This window comes from Halichondria panicea, chromosome 1 (genome assembly GCF_963675165.1).
Source record: "Halichondria panicea chromosome 1, odHalPani1.1, whole genome shotgun sequence".
Taxonomy (NCBI): Eukaryota; Metazoa; Porifera; class Demospongiae; order Suberitida; family Halichondriidae; genus Halichondria; species Halichondria panicea.
The window spans coordinates 1,101,939-1,119,068 of record NC_087377.1 but is presented as its reverse complement, the minus strand read 5'-3'; the positions used below and the strand labels follow the sequence as shown (position 1 = coordinate 1,119,068).

Genomic DNA, 17,130 nt, shown 5'->3' with positions numbered 1-17,130 from the left:
TGACTAACTTAACATCAGATTATTTAAACACTAACAGTTAATGGATTGAGGGCAAATTCATTTGTCGCTGCAAAAATTTAAGGTGGTATGACTTTCATTGCGCATGCGCAGCTAGCCCTCCCCTTTACTATCGCTGTTATATAATGTGTAGAGATTATTTATACCTACAGTTAACTCGGGGACCCTTTCTCTTGCAATGAAGAGTCTTATTATAGCCCTGGCTCTGTTGGTAGTTGGGCTCTCTCCTAGCCCATGCTTCGGGCAGACTGACCAAAGATCAGGCAATGGTAAGTGGATTGGCTATAATTATATAGATGAAGTGCAAAGCAGCCTTAATTTCTGATTGTCTATATACTCTCCTTTCGGTGGAAAAAGACACCCCATCCCTCATAAACCCTATACATAGTCTAGTCTATATACAGATAGTTGGCTACTCAATATTTATAAGCATGTAGATCTACTGGAATGGTCTGACAAACGTTAAACTCTATACAGTGCTTGTGTTTGGGTAAGCTATTGCATGCATGCAGTCTGTACTAGTATATAGGTCTATAAGATGTCTGTCCATGCAGTACAGTAAAGCTGCATGCATGCATGCATCTTGTTAGGGGTAATGCTATATGTATAATTAAAGCTACTTTATATACATTCTGCGAACCATGCAGGCTCTCAATGTTCGGTACTGCCGGGTAACTAAGTAACTGCTCGTAACAGTCCATAGTTGGTTCTAGTTACATGCTTGTTTCCTACCTTGCAGGGGGTAGCTAGAGTGAATTCATTCTTGACTGTCACCCAACACCTTGCATGTGCTCGTAAATATACTCAAGCAACACATTCTTTATTTGGTTATGAATATCATCCTCAGTCTTGCAATATCAATTTTATAAAGTCGATCGAAACTGCTATAGTGATCTCGGGCATCTGCATGGCCACTTCAAGTAAAGATTGTTACTCAACGCAACCAAAACTAGCTTCGATTCGATGTCAATTTCAAAGGCTGTTAGTATAGCTACCAATGTACTACGGTCTATATGTGTGCATGTGTCTTACCGTGGAACCTCCGAATCAACGACGATTAATTTTGAGAGCAGAGATTTTGTCCTCTTTTCGGAGGTTGTCCTCTGGTGGGACAAATATAGATATAGTATATCTCATGTATGGTCTGTATCTTAATTCTACTTCAAGAAGCTAGGGAACTTGCTGAAATAGATATTACACTACTGAAGTATGCCGGTATAGTTATATGATTAGCAATAACAGTACTCTATTATATTGGACAGTTTGAAGCACGAAGCTTGTCCGCTGTTCCTAATCAAAAAGGTTTGCTCGTGGAAGGTTGCTTTTATGTATCAATCCGTGCCATAGCTAGTGTCTTTTATAGAGAGGTTGTGATGGTGGGAGGGTTCGTTATGGGAGGTGCCCATGCACTGTATATAATAATCATGCACTCCCCTCAATAATAATTATTGTGTACTCTCTCCTTTAGGATCTGTTACACTTGACAGACTGCTATTCTACTTTAGCTACAATTCAGTCTCTATGAGCTTATACTTCAGCAACGTGACAGAGCGTAATCCATTTTTAAACACCGATTATCTCTACAATCCGTTTTATCGTCCGTATGATATCAATGCACCGTGCTTTTTGAACCAACTTATTTTCAAAAATACAATTACGAGTGAAACATTCCAGGCTAATTGTCCGGGTAGTTGCATTTCCTACGATGAAAACCGCGTTGATATCACAATGGATCCTAGAGATTATTTCCGAATGGTGTCCGTCGAGTTTATCAATACAACTTCTACTGATGCAACCTCTACTAATATAGGGTTGGAAATGTACACTTCAAGTACACTTGAAGCTCCCTTCTATGTTCGAATTGAGCCAAATTACACCTTTCAATGTGACGCAACATTGAACCTTGGCGGGGGCTCTGTATATATAGGTATTAGTTACTCACTTGATTATTGGTTCAATGAGGAGATTATTTTAATTCATTTCAATATTTTAATTGATGTTGCTACTGTGAATGCCAGCAAGCTATCACTTTCTCGTGTTGGCTATGATCAGTATGGAAACAACACTGTTAACATTACGGGAGGTGAAATACTGAATGAGTCACCTGGCTTAACACAATATGTGGCTATTAGACTGACCTCAAGTGATCAAGGTCTTCTTGCAAGCAAAGGAATATGCACTGCTGGTGGTAGAAACTTCATTCGAGACTGTAACCTTATCTTAGAAGAAGGATTTGCTGCCTCATATTACGGAGAAGAGAGCTCTTACTCTGGTTCATATTCAGTTTCTGATTTCGGGAGTCGAGAACCCAGTGAGTATATAATTATAACGGATACATTATAGTGATAGATTTCTTGCTATGATCTAAATGCCCAGAGCTAGTAGAACCCTCCCTATACATTTTGGATACTACAACCAGCCCTTTGGGCTTCTAAATCACGTAGAAACTTCCTAAACAGTGTCTAACTATTATTATAGTTCACGATAACTATGCATGGGTTTAGTTTACTACTACCACGATTACTGAATGTTTTCCCTCCAGATTATGAGCCTGTGACTATGTCCATTCAGCTGGAGTACGTCGGTGGGTTGACTCTGGACCTGACACTCAGTCTGGGGCAGCCATACATAGTTCGATCCTACATTGGTGAGAGGGTTATCAGGTGAGACATAATAAACAAGTTTTACGTAACTTGAATGAATGAAAGCACCGCAGGTGCTGATGCCTCGGTGGAGAGATGCCAAAGCTACATAACATAAAGCTACTAATAGCTTATTTTTGCATTTTGCTGCATGCAAACTCAAAGAGTGGGTAATGATCGACCATGATTGTTGTTAAAAATGATCGATGCCAAAAGTTCAAGTCTAAAATTAATGGCTGCCATCAGCAGAGCCTTGCAGCTCTGTTCTCACTCTTGCAGCTACCAATAGCTAGCGTTCTAGTGCAGAGCTAACTACTAAGTAGAGTAGTAACACTCGGTAAACAAGTTTGGCTACGTGCTCTTCTGAAAAGGCTGCAATGGCATTCCAAGTAAGCAAAACTAGGCATAACTCGAGAACGAAGCATTATTTTGCAAATCCACGAATTAAAATCCAAGAAAACAAGACTAGAAGCCTATAGAAACTTTTACTTGCACTTGATTCATCCTTGAGCAGCTGTAGCAGTCTACACAGACACACACACAAACACACTATATACCGTATACCTCGCTTGCGCATGCGCACCGAGGCATAATTATTGCTTGCATCACATGCATGTATATTTACACAACCTCTCCGGTGTACTAACACGACCCCCCCCCCACCCTCTGCAGTGTGACGTGTACAAGTGGGGACACTAGCCAACATGTGAACCCCATGCTGGATATTAACAATGGTGCAGTGTATATTCCTGCTAACTACATCCAAAATGATTGGCCTAGCTCCACTACCTTGAATGCACCCAGGGGGCTATACCAGTCTGGTTTGGAAGGTTACTACACATGCAGGACAGAGGGAGACACTTACCTCATCCCTCACATTCTACATTCCAGTAAGTAGATCTATAGTATACATGGAGCGTTGTATGTTATGTACCGGGCGAATTTAAGTTTACCTTATGAACTCATTATTTGTACCACATGGGATCATTTTGCGCATGTGAGATAGAAATCCAAGAATAAAATCTGATGTGGGTGCGTGGTGGACCAGAAACCAGAGTATATCATACATACATACAGTGTGGAAGGGGCATGGCCCTTGTGCGCACGCGCACAACTCTACAATCCTAGCAAATAATTAATAATGACATAATGAGAAAAGCCGCCCTCCCTCATGCAATTAGAGAACTTCAGGCCGCCAGAAACCAGAATGCATGTCACTTGGAGAGTCCTAAAGAAGCAACAACCTATAATTCTACTTTTATGTGGTAAAGGATCACTTCAGCTGCAAATATGCATGTAGATCTAAAAGTCATCATTTTTTGTCATGTGTAGTGCTAGCCTTCAAGCTTCTTAGCTTTTGCTTGCTTTTATACGACAACAAAGCTTTAACATCGAAATCTTCCATTGTCAATACTAGTTGTGTGAAGGCTATATATCTATGCTGTAAACGCTATGCTGTAAACGCAGAGCTATGGCATCCAGGTGAGCAGGCTCATAAATTACAGACAGACAAACAAACCAACTGTCTACTATGCCTGTGGCCGCCCAGGCGCACTTTGGGTAATGAGCAAAACAGTTTTGTGTGAGATTTTGTATTCATTCTTGTAGCTAAAACCCCAGTGCTCTGCTTAGCTACACCTCTGTACTCATGGAGTTGCAAACACCTCAGTCCACCCTCAGTCTTACTCCTGCATTGTAGCATAGATACAACTGAGGGTGGAGCTGAGTGTTTGGTGGGGGTTGCAGCCACGCCCCTAGATATCTGCCCCATGTACTGCATTCTTCACATGCAGCATACACACTGATTTGTTAGGCAGCGTCTGTTCTAGCACTCTGTGTTGTTTTGCTTTCTTCCCATTCAGATCCTTTTTATATATTTTTCTACGAAGGAGCCTCTGCTACTGGTGATATAGGCGAAGATATTGTAGTCCGCTTTGCACATAGTGACCTTTTTGGTGTTGTAAACTATGGTTTTGGATTCCAAGTTGTGATACCCAGCGATGATGATTATTACCCGTATGGGGAGGCTTATTATTATTATGGATACCCGCCTCCTTTTGCGTTCCGTGTTGAACTAAACACTCCATTCCCATACCATGCTGAGCTGCACATCAACAGGACCCAGTTCAATTATGAGGGAGAGTACTTTCTCTCATACAATAATTATTATAATCTACGCCCAAGCTTCACTATCGATGTCAATGGTAAGTATGATTAATTACATACTGTAATAGCTGTTACAGTAGTAAATCAGTATCATAAGTGTTTAGCTGTTATTAAATATAAGTATAATGTTTCCTAAGTGTATTTACTTGCAAGCATAATTATATGCCTCGGTTTACACATGAGCAAGCAAGGTATACAATGTGTTTGTGTGTGTGTTTGTGTGTGTGTGTGTAGACTGCTACAGCTGCTCAAGGATCAATGAAGTGCAAGTAAGAGCTTCTTATATAGACTTCTAGTCTGGATTGAAATTAGCAGATTTGCAAGATAATGCTCCCTTCTCGAGATGCCTAGTTTTGCTCACTTGTATATAATGCCATCGGAGCCTTTTCATTATAGCAAAACTTGTGGAGTGTTGCTACTCGTTAGCTCTGCACTAAAACACTAGCTATTGGTAGCTGCAAGGCTGTGCTGCACTGATGCAGCAGCCATTAATTTTAGACTTTGGACTTTTGGCATCCTTTTTATAGCATCAATCATTTCCTAAGTTTCCCTGTGATTACGCCATTGTGTGTATTAGCAAGAGTTCATTAGGAAGAGTATGCAACTCCATGATGCCATAAGCACACATGGTGCGTAACAGCATCTTTCATACACGTATACATTATAAGTTAAATGAACATAGTTATTTTGTTTGTGTGTTTAATACTCCGTTGTTTTGCTTGCCCCTCATCCACAGAACCTGAGCTCACTCTCTACCCACCGGTCCTGACTGTGTTGAACTCTGACCCTCCCGATACAACCGCCTCTCTCACTTGTACCTCGGATAATACAAACATTCCCGTAGTCTTCCCGGGAAACTTCACTTCACTGGGCATTACGACTACCTACGAAGATAACACCAATAGCTCTGTGAGATTGGACTTTGAACTGGACAAAGACCACATTGAGTTGCTAGATGGGATGGAGTTTATCTGTGAAGCCAGAGACCCAGATGATTATAATTCCACTGTGTCAACCTCCAGCTCAACCTTTAGAGCAGTATCAGGTATAATATAATTATAGAGACGTGTATTTTTAGGGCCTATCGTTTTATTATGCACTACTTTGATTATACTTGTTGCAGATACGCTGACTCTGTACAGCATCGAGCCTGACAGTAGTCGCAAGCTTGTTATGAATGGTGACACGATTAATACAACTACCTCATTTGAATGTCTGCGGTATATCAATCCAACAAGAACGGATCTTGAGACCATCCCTGCAACAATGTTGTGGAGACTCAATCTTCTGGAGTCCATAGAAAAGATAGAGTTCAGTTCAGATGTTAGTGGTGAAGAGTTTATAGTCACTACACTCGAGAATAGGATCACTCTGAATATTTTTGGTGATTTCAGTGGAAGTGTTTCGTGTATCTATGGCGATGAAATAATAAGGATCAATGTTGTCACTCAAGGTGAGTGTGTAACTTACCCTGTAAGTGTTTTTAGTTGGTAGTAGCATCAATCTTAATAGCCACCATGCACCACTATAGTATGCTGCTGGTGTGCAGCACTTGATCCTAGTCGTGAGTTTAAACGTATTTCTCTCCTCAGCTTTGGTGGCAGGTGTGGACTTCATTCCTCCCTTCTTCCCAGAAGATGGTGTGCCATTGTTGAATAGAGACGATGGTTGTTCACAGAGGATTTATTCGAGCACTGGTATTCCATTTGGAGCAGAAACACAACAATACGTTCATGTGAGTTAAAGACGTAAATGCTCTAGCTATCTAGATACCATGCACTCTTAATTCATTGGCTAACTAGAGCTAGCAACATTCAAGCAATCAAATATATAATTATAGTTCCTTACTAAACACACTCTGCAGTTGGGTTTTATAATGAAAGACTTTCTTCTTTCCTGCAGGTCTGCACGAATGGCATGCTGACTGTTGGAACTCCACCTCTCTTTCTCGGTACAGCACAAGAACGATTCCCTACATCCGATGTCAGGATCAGCCAATCAAACTTGCTCGCTCCATTTTGGAATGACCACGATGGCCGAAACCCCGCCTCTAGTGTAAAGTACAGAGTATACGGTGGTGCTGCCGGGGATCCTGAAGGTTTTATGAGTCCCGTGAGCTCTTTCATTTCAAGCCAGATTGATTCTGACATTGTTGGCAAGTTTGAGTCCACCTGGATGCTAGTAGCCTCCTGGAACTATGTTCCTCCATACCCCCATACTGCAACAGAGAGAGGACGAGTGAGTGCTGTGTGTGTGGGTGGGGTGTGTGTGTGCTGGCTGTGTGTGTGTGTGTGTGTGTGCGTATACGTGCAATTGTAGACAGTCTGTAACATTAAGATATAATTATACCATCATTTAAACTGCATTAACAGTTACAGAGTTGCTTCTATTGCTTATAATGGAGTTAATTTTTTCTTCAGAACTCTTTTGAAGCCATTATCATAACTGATGGTGTGATAAGCTTCACTGTCTACACGTATATCTGTGATGATCTACAATGGGGGGAGTCGCAGAATGGTGAATATTCAACAATCGGCTACAACATCAATCCAGGCTCGTATTTTGGTAGTGATAGCGACAAATTGTCTTCCTTCCATGATCACCGAATCTCCAACTTACCCATGAGCCAAACAATTGCATGTTCCAGTCTCGCTAGAGGGGGACGTTACCATAACGAGGTGTACTATATCGGCCGATCTATGAACACCACGCAACTGGCACGTGCAGAATGTACCAGCACTATCAACAACGATACCGTGTATTTTGACATCATCAATGGAACCACACTAAGAGATGGATGCCCTTGCAACTTGGCACAGGCTTTCAGAGACTTTGCTTTTAGATCCATTGATATGTATGAGTTGACTTTGGACCCAGTGTATAATAACCAGTTTTGTTTTACTCCAAGCTTCAGTCAGACTGACACCATTCTTTGCTGCTATAGGTAAGAATTAAAATTAATTTCTATAAGTTAGTAAAACTTGACGTTGTTAACTCCACATTTAATTGTTTTGTTTATGGTGCTATGTTCATCACAGACGAAGGAGTGGATCTCTCAACAATGTGCGTGGTATCAGTGGAGTGGTGTCCTACAGTCCTAGCTTCTTCCCAAACCAGTTCCTTGAAACTGATTACAAGCTGCGAGATGTATGCAGCATAGGGGGAGAAGCAGACACACTGTACAGGACTAGAAGACCTCCAGTTACTTGTACCACTTATCAACCACCAAGAAGAAGTGAGTGTTGTGCGTCAGTTATCTTTACTATTCTTGCAGATATAAACTGTTCTGTGCATGCACACACACACACACACACACACACACACACACACACACACACACACGCGCGCACACACACGCACACACACACACACACACACACACACACACACACACACACACACACACACACACACTCACTCACACTCACACATGCGATGATACACACACACACAGCCTTCTGTACAGGTGATCCTCATCTCACCAACCTTGATGGAGCTAAGTTCACATTCAATGGTTGGGGGGAGTATATTCTACTGGAGTTGGTGACTGATGACACCACTTTCTGGATCCAAGCTCGTATGCAACCACTCCCAGATTCTACTACTAAAGCTACTGAGCTAGGTGGTTTCGCTTTCGCTATGAGCAGGGACACTCCCGTTGAAGTACGTGATATAGAATTATACCATCATCATTTTTAACCATCTGTCCAACAGATTCACTTGAATGCATCTAGACAGCTAGAGATTCTAATCAGTGGAGAAGATGTGACGGACCAGCTGGTCAGCCTCAACGCTTCTATATCCACTGATTTCTACACTGTGTCTCGAAGCAGTTCCAATTCCATCCTGGCCACGTTCCCGAATGGAATGGGATTAATGGTGAATCTAACAAGCATGCTGACCTTCACAGTCATCATCCCTGACAAATACAGAGGTCTAACTAGAGGTATGCAAACAATAATTTATTACGATAATATAACTAGCTTCCATAGCTTGTTGTCAGACATTATTGTACATGAATGAGGGTATATACATATACTAGGTGAGAGATCGATAATGTTTTAATTAGCCCTTTGTGCAAAATATAATAATTATAATACAGTGTAATTATGCCTCGAGGTGTAGACGCACGAGGGATACGGTAAAGCTGACCGTGTGTGTGTGTATGTGTGTGTGTCTGTTCCAGCTCTAACTGCTCAACGGTTGCAATGCGACGAAAACTAACAGCTTCTATAGGCTTCTAGCCACGTTCTCTTGGATTTTGATTCGTGGATTAGCAAACTAAAGCTTCTTTCTCGAGTTATGGCTAGTTTGACTCACATTGAAGGCTGTTGCAGTCTCTTCAGAATCTTTCATAGCGTCATCTGTCCGCACAAACTTTCTATTCAACATATGAGTTAGCCTTGCACTAAAGCGCTAGCTTTTTGTTAGCTACAATACTCAGAAAATATCTGTTAAAACAGCTAGCTAGCAGTAGCCATTTGTGAAATTGATCTCTTTGGACACACCCTTTAATTATTCCTGTGGATGTAATGCGCATGCGCGCTTAATCCCCCATGTGTGAGAAATAATTAGCCTCTACACAGGCTCTCCTTTTTCTGTTCTTTATCACGATCGTTCAATAAGATAAAATACTGTCTTAATCGTTCAATGAGATAAAATACGGTATTAATTGGAGGAATAAAGAAAGAAATAGACGTAGAGTTAGGAAAAAGGAGAGCCTGTATCGGGAAGTCGCGTGAGGGTAGAAGGGTGGTAGAAGGGTGAAAATGAGCGTGGGCATGCTGAGCTAGAGATGTTGGACTGCCCACGCAGATATCTATGACTAATAAAACTTTGCCTGCAGCAAGCTGGACATGGACTTGGAACTGGAAGTTTGCAAGCACTATAGCTAGCTAGCTATATACTTTAGGGTTAGCTAGCCTAGATGATCTACTAGTCTAGATTGTGTTCAGATTCTATCAGACTATTACCTTTTCTTGTGTCTTTCTACATGCTAGTATAGATCAAGAATAGCTTAGTCATCATTATCATATAGCAGGTAGCTACTGCCACCAGAGCTGGCCACGCTGGTTCTCTGATCTGACTTGCAGCACAGCTTGGGTGGTTGTCTCAGTACAGTTTTATTAACTCTGAATGCGTGGGAGAATACCTTACGTCACGATTGTGGGCTACATATCGCCCACGTTCATAAAAATCCTTGTGGATCACGCGATTTCCCAAACCAGGCCTTACTTTTTCTTAACTGTACGCCCATTTCTTTCTTTGCTGCCTCACTATGACTTTCTTGTGATTTATGGATGAACAGTGACAACAGCAAGAAAAAGTAAGGCCTGGGAACGAGGCTAAGAAATAATATCCAAGATCCAGATCCAGATCCTCCTGGCAGAATCATCTTTGTCTTGAAGGCCTGGTAAGCCACAAAACACTACCATATAATAATATACTAATTAGATAACAATATGCATGTACACAGGTCTTTTGTTCTTAGATATTATATACACTGAACTACAGATCCTGGAAGAATCAATTTTCTTCTTTCTTGAGGTCCTAGTAAGCCACATAATACAACAATAGATGCATGTAAATAAGTCTTTTCTTCTCAGTGACTTTATATAGATAAGCTAACTTTAATATAAAATTCATTATAGAAACTAATATAACACTCTAATACTTTTCAGCGAAAGCAAAACCATGGTGAGAGGCATTAGCACAGCGCCAGCTTGAACACTAGTTATAAGGCCAGTGTTTGTCAATGTCTTGTTTCTGGTTTGGAAATCACCTTACCACTAGTGAGGGAGGGAGGTTATCATTATTCATTATTGTGACATCACTTCCTGTAAAACCCCATTTCCTGTTAATTAAAATAACCACACTGGATATACAATAAAACCACAAATATGAAAAAGGAAAATCCTATGCTGCATCTATGCTATTTATCATGTGACACACCCACAAGTAGGTGTGGTTAATGAAAATAATGGAGTGATGTCATAATAATGAGTTTTTTGATGAGGCAGTGAAATTTGAGGAGGGAGGTAACCAGAAACAAGACATTGATTAACATTGGCCAAATATTAGTAGTGGTGGTGGGTCATTTTATTGCAGTTTACTAGTGAGCAATTTTGCATGGTGTATTTATAAATCGTATTTGGTATTACTTTTGCAACAATACTGACGGTAGGTCATGTGACATTGAGAGTTGATGTTTTGTGCAGGAATGGTTGGAAACTACAATGGTGATCAAACTGATGATGTCGTATACAGAGATGGAACAATGGTACCTCTCTCTGAGTTCTCCTTCCGGCTACTACATCAAGTTGGACTGTCATGTGAGCTATTGACTCTGCATGAGTATAGTACTACTGCATGCCTCAGTATGCTAAAATATCTAAATGTGCATTGTTTGTGTTAATTCACAGGGCAACTGAATACTTCAGAGTCTCTCTTTACTTACCCTGAGGGCATGACTGCTGCAGACTATGCTGTGCTTGATCACGATCCACCCTACCTGGATGAAGTGGTAGCTGCTGCTTCAGCTGATATTCTGCTGGTGTGCGGGGCTAATGTAGAGTGCATTTTTGACTCTATGGAAACAGGGGATACTGACATCGGCCTCGAAACAATGAACATGATTTCTACAATCGATGAAGATGAGAAGCTTACATGTACGTTATTTGTATATCGTTTTATTTCCATTGAATTTCCATAATTATGCACGCGGTAGCTATCGAATTAATTTTTGCGTAGCTTTTAATTTCAAATGTCTATTAAATGGATGTGCTAGTGATTCCTTCGTGCCCAAACAACTTACGTGCTAATTGGGAACCCTCTTTGATCTTCAATATTTCTTAGTTGGAATTGTCAGTTTACAAATCTATAATATTTTTGTAGCTCTTCGAAAGACCTCTCTCCGATTTTTTGGACCCAAACAATTTTTTTTATTAACTGTCAACTTTACCTATACAGCTAACTTCCCTCCTCTCATCTATGGTCTTGACAGCCTCTATGTTACACTGGGGGAAGAGGCTGTACTGGTGTTCAATGTGACTGATGACAAAGGCAGTATCAACGTGATATTGGTGGATGGACTGCCAGCTGGGGCCACTCTACTACCTACCCCTAAGGGCGACTATACCATAGAGTACACCTTCAGGTTGGAACTTGATGAAATTGCTGATATTTCTCTTGTGTTTTTGGCCACTGATGATCTGGATGCTGGGTCAACTCTGGAAGTGCAGGTTTGATGAACTCAGTTTTTGGTTTCAGGCTATAGAAGCTTTACCCTTTGTATAGAGAGGCATACATTATTTCGAAAGGTCTTTCAGAGTTTTTTTGCATTTCTCATCATAGATTGTGATTTGTGCTTGTGAGAATAATGGCAACTGCACACTGGAGGGAGTGGTGGACCAGAGCACCAGTACTGTCGTCTCCAATTGTGTATGCCCTCAAGGTATGTAGTTTTTCGGTATAGATGTGCATGCATGCCCTCTTTATAGTATACTGAGTGGTCTCAATACATTCACATAATTATGGGTACTAGGTTAAATTGTAAATAATATTTATAGTAGTATGCATGAAGTATAAATGTGATACACTGTTTCAGGTTGGGAAGGTGACTTCTGTGAGGCTGACGTTGACGGCTGTGCCAACTTTGACTGTTTCATGGGTGTGGATTGTGTGGACATCCCTGCTCCAGGAGTGGGGGCAGTGTGTGGTCCATGCCCTGAGGGATATCGTGGAGATGGGTCAAAGTGCGCCGGTAAGCTATAGTAATAATAATTATATGCTCATTACTTTAACAATTAAATAATTAAATATCAAGGACAAACAAACAAACCTTCAGTATATAATAGCTATTTCTCTCCCCTATAATTATATGCTATATGGAGCTATTGACTTATGGCTTCGACAATTAATGCAAGCTATCGGTCTCCTCAGATATCAACGAGTGTAACAGTACCATGCATGGTTGTGCTCAACTATGCGTCAACCAACCAGGAAGCTTTGAGTGTGCCTGTTACCCTGGTTACGAGCTTTACGATGATACACAATGTAGAGGTAAGTGGATGATCCATTTCAGTAACTTGATGGTCGATAACCTTGAGTTGGGATTGTCCAATTACAAATGTAAAGAATGTGTTTTGTAGCTCTTTGAAAGGCCTATCAAAATTAATGATTTGTTTAAATTAGCGATTGCTTTTGGGCCCTAATTGTGATTGGTATGAAAGACACCAAATTCAGACATTGATGGTAAATTGATGGTGTTTCCATTTATATTATTTCTTTCAGACATTGACGAGTGCTCTTTGCTCAATGGTGGTTGTCATCACGACTGTACCAACACGATGGGAGGATTTGTTTGCAGCTGTGACGAAGGTTACACCATCAGCACCAACAACAGAACCTGCAATGGTACGAAAACAGTGCTATAATTAATCCTCTATATAATTTTATTTTATTCTCATTTGTATATTTTATTCTGCAGTTGATCCGATAGCGATGTGCGATGCTAGTAACAGCTGTGCCCAATCATGTGTGAGATTATTGGGAGTGGAAACATGCGGCTGTTTCCCTGGTTACGAGCTGGTATCCAATGAGATGGATTGCTCAAGTACGTTATCTAGAGCATGCGAAGATTCTGAGACATTCATGTGTTTAGTGGAGTCCATATTGTAGACCAGTTTTGGAGGTGGTCCACTGTGTGACTAACACGTACATACATAAGACTTTCCCCACTCTCACATGCAGATATCAATGAGTGTGAGGAGTCTCCATGTGAGCATATCTGTACTGACTTGGAGGGACTGAGAGGATACAGGTGTTCCTGTCAAGAGGGATACCAGCTACTGCCTGGGGGGAGTTGTACTGGTGAGAGGGAGTAGCTATGCAGGCACTACACAAATTGCCGTTTGCATGCATGTATGGGCTGTAGTGCATGTGCTTAGCATTTACTGCAACTGCATGTATGGGCTGTAGTGTGCTGTAGTGTGCTTAGCAATTACTGCAACTGCATGTCTTGAATGGTGTTCTTGTCAGGAGAGAAGCTGTTCCAATGAGTTATTACAAATCGTTAGTACATAAAGCCTTTCTATTGTCAATACAGGTTAATGGGGCCGGCCATGCATCTATATAAGCCCCCATGCATCCATAATTAGAAGCATGTGTTTGGACCTGCATGTTCATGTGTTAGCAATAATATAGAGCCACTGCATGTTGGTATGCCCATGCATGCGTCAGCACTATAATTACTAATACGCATGTACAATTTAGTTTAATTGCTCCAATTGTATATAGACACAGTATGTATTATAATTATGTGATCGCTAATTTAGCTGTGTTTATGTGTGAAAGTACACTCAGTTGCTTTCTTTCAATGTTAAAACCAGACACTATAATTATTATGGTATGTAATCTTGGCCTCACTATATAATCACAGATATCAACGAGTGTTTGGTAGCAGCTCTGGACATATTTGCTGCTGACCTTTGTGAACCCTCCATGTTCTGTGTGAATAGTGTGGGTAGCTACAGCTGTGAGTGTCCGGCTGGTACACTACTAGTGGATGGAGTGTGTCAAGCTGGTGAGTGCATTAGCAGAGTGTGTGTCTGAGCAATTTTTGTATAAATTGGTCCATTGAGATTTTCAGTATAAGAGTTCTGTTGTGTGTATGCGTAGAACACACACTTACACACTCCCACACACCCCCCCCACACACACACACCTACACCTACACAGAGGGCTTGCTCACCACTGCACCACCAGTGACTGTACCCGAGGAAGCGACAGGTAATGTCATCATTGTGGAGATCAACGGATTCAACCTTTACACGGTAAACTATATATAACTCCAAAATTAATGTTGTCTAGAAGTATAACCGTATAATTATATTCCATATAATTATATTGGGTTTCAAAAGCGAATGACACTATACATTGCACTTTGCATTTTTATAATTGCATGCCAAATAACGGGACGCATTCTCACTCTTCGCGCGTGTTTTTTGATACTTTGTTCTTTCCTTGCAGTTCACTCTTGAGGTACAGAGGCGCTTTAGAGAAGCCACAGCTGATGCTATCAATGTCTACTGTGAGGACAATGAGTGTCTAGTGTCGTACCCTGAGGCAAGAACAATGAGGTGAATAGATTGATACGTACAACTATGCATGTACAGAGGATAACGTTTCATGAGAGATTAAACCATAAATATTTAAATACATTTTTGCCTTTATACATTATCTTAACTACTTCATTGCCCCCCCCCCACACACACCCTCACACACACCCACTCAGGATAAACACACTCACAGCTGACAACCTTTATATTGCTGAGATTGCTAGTACTGGATCTGAAAAGTCTAGTATACGCTTTAGCATGTACGCCCGTTTGGATGGTGGCTTCCTCAGCGGCAGTGCCTTGGAAACGGCTGTAATAGTGAGTATATTCTTAATTGCTACGTGTTGAATATTTATCAAATAATTATATCACCTCCTCCTCCAGGCTCATTGTGATGAGTACACAGCTCTTGGTTTTGAAGTGACTGATGTGCAGACAATTGGCACTGAACCAACCTCTCCCACAATTCTGACGCTCGAACAGATCATTGGTATCGGAGTGGGGGGTGGTCTGGGACTGATCCTGGTTCTGCTTATTACCATAACATGGTGAGATTACTCTATTAACTGTACCCATAATTAGCTATAATTATGGCATTCTTAGTTTTAGTGAGTTAGTCACTGTATAATTATGCATAATAACTGCATGATTAGATACACACCACCTATCTTGATTTTAAGTGCAAATCTAATCAATTAATGATTTTGGGAATCTTTCAGCTGCCATAACTAGAATTTTGTGGATCAAAAATAAAAAAATTTAGGTTTTTTTGAAAGCTTAGAAAGAATGGTACCATCAAGGTTGATATTCGAGAGATAAAAGTATATGACAATTTGGAATTGAACCCACTTAAGGGAACGCAAAATTATTGCTGGTGAATTGAACCCACTCACGGGAACACAAAACTATTTCTGAAGTTATGGCTGTTGAAAGACACCCCCCCCTCCGTTTATTTAATGATTTTGGGAATATTTCAGCTGCCATAACTTGAATTCTGTGGATCGAAAATCAAAAATGTTATGTTTTTCTGAAAGCTTAGAAAAAGACCTTTCAAATGGTACCATCAAAGTTGATATTGGAGAAATAAAGGTATTTGCCAATTTGGCGATACCATGCATAGATTATATAATTATAGCCACGGTCCGAGGCCAAAAAATGACAAATTAGGGCACCCAAAGAAATTTTGGATTGAAACACATCGTTTGAAAGGTCTTTTTCAAAGTTTCAGAAAATCCTAAAAATGTTGACATCGGATCAACTGTACTGAAGTTATGGCTGTTGAAAGACACCCCCCCCCCCTCCGTTTAATAGTCAGTAATCGATACTTTAACACATCATTATTTTGATTAGCCTTTCAAAGAGCTAGTAAATAAGGATAATAATTATTGCATAAATAGATTATTTCGCGGATGTCTCAGCCTCCCCTCTGTCAAAACATCCTAGATTTGTAATTCGACCATCCCAATTCAAATAATCGACCATCAAAGCTACTTTCAACAATGACTCTATATTATATTTAGTGTGTACTTTCTTCATAATCATTCCTCCCTGTGCAGCTGTTGTGTTAAGGGTCGATCAAGAAAACCCAAGAGTAGGCCCAGGGGCAGTGGTCTAGAGTTCTTGAACTCCGGTACTGGCTTTGACCTAAAGCCTGTACCCCACGATGGACTGGAAGAGATAGCCGAGCTAGAGTCAGCTGATGAGACGAAAGTGGATCTCAACTAGGCAGACATTAGAATACTGTTTAATTGTAGATGCAGCACGTAAAATAATGGAAGTGATTCTGTGCACCTGGCCTCTAATATACATGCACAACCCATTAATTTGTTGTTTCACGATAATTAAGTCATTACATGTGTAAAAATTATTTATTAGCAGCCACTAAAATTAATTTTTAGCTTGAATTAATTAGTCTCTCTTGAATAGAACTTCTCATGCATGCATAAAACATAACTTTTTTTATTGATGATTTTTATCCCTCGTTCTCAATAATAGTATAATAGACGGCTCAATGGAAAACACTGTATACATTATACGTAATAGATCAATGCACGAAGTAGATAAGCATTATGAGATAACAAAACAAAACTGCATAAACTGAAAAACCAGAACACAGATGCTACTATAATTATAATTATGGCCATGTATAGATTATTATAACCTCAGTTCAAGCTAGCGAGGGCCGT

The 17,130-nt window shown here is 40.5% G+C and overlaps 1 protein-coding gene across 1 annotated transcript; it reads left to right on the top strand.

Annotated features, from left to right (window-relative positions):
* The first annotated feature begins 136 nt into the window (after positions 1-136).
* Positions 137-16,952, top strand: LOC135343072 (mucin-like protein). Its single transcript, XM_064540027.1, has 28 exons — positions 137-287; positions 1,487-2,329; positions 2,561-2,681; positions 3,333-3,550; positions 4,523-4,864; positions 5,563-5,871; positions 5,950-6,279; positions 6,419-6,561; positions 6,729-7,064; positions 7,247-7,770; positions 7,865-8,061; positions 8,281-8,489; positions 8,541-8,772; positions 11,045-11,158; positions 11,249-11,494; positions 11,796-12,067; positions 12,180-12,279; positions 12,433-12,588; positions 12,768-12,887; positions 13,119-13,241; positions 13,315-13,440; positions 13,578-13,697; positions 14,266-14,409; positions 14,565-14,659; positions 14,856-14,965; positions 15,121-15,262; positions 15,329-15,492; positions 16,501-16,952. Exons 1-28 carry the CDS (start codon positions 197-199, stop codon positions 16,667-16,669), a joined length of 6,096 nt encoding a protein of 2,031 aa, XP_064396097.1. The 5' UTR covers positions 137-196; the 3' UTR covers positions 16,670-16,952.
* The last annotated feature ends 178 nt before the right edge of the window (positions 16,953-17,130 follow it).

Coding starts and splice junctions, on each gene's coding strand:
- LOC135343072 (XM_064540027.1), top strand. CDS start 197: ATGAAGAGTCTTATTATAGCCCTGGCTCTGTTGGTAGTTGGGCTCTCT. Junction 7,771..7,864: donor ACCATTCTTTGCTGCTATAG/GTAAGAATTAAA, acceptor TGTTCATCACAG/ACGAAGGAGTGGATCTCTCA. Junction 12,068..12,179: donor GGTCAACTCTGGAAGTGCAG/GTTTGATGAACT, acceptor TTCTCATCATAG/ATTGTGATTTGTGCTTGTGA.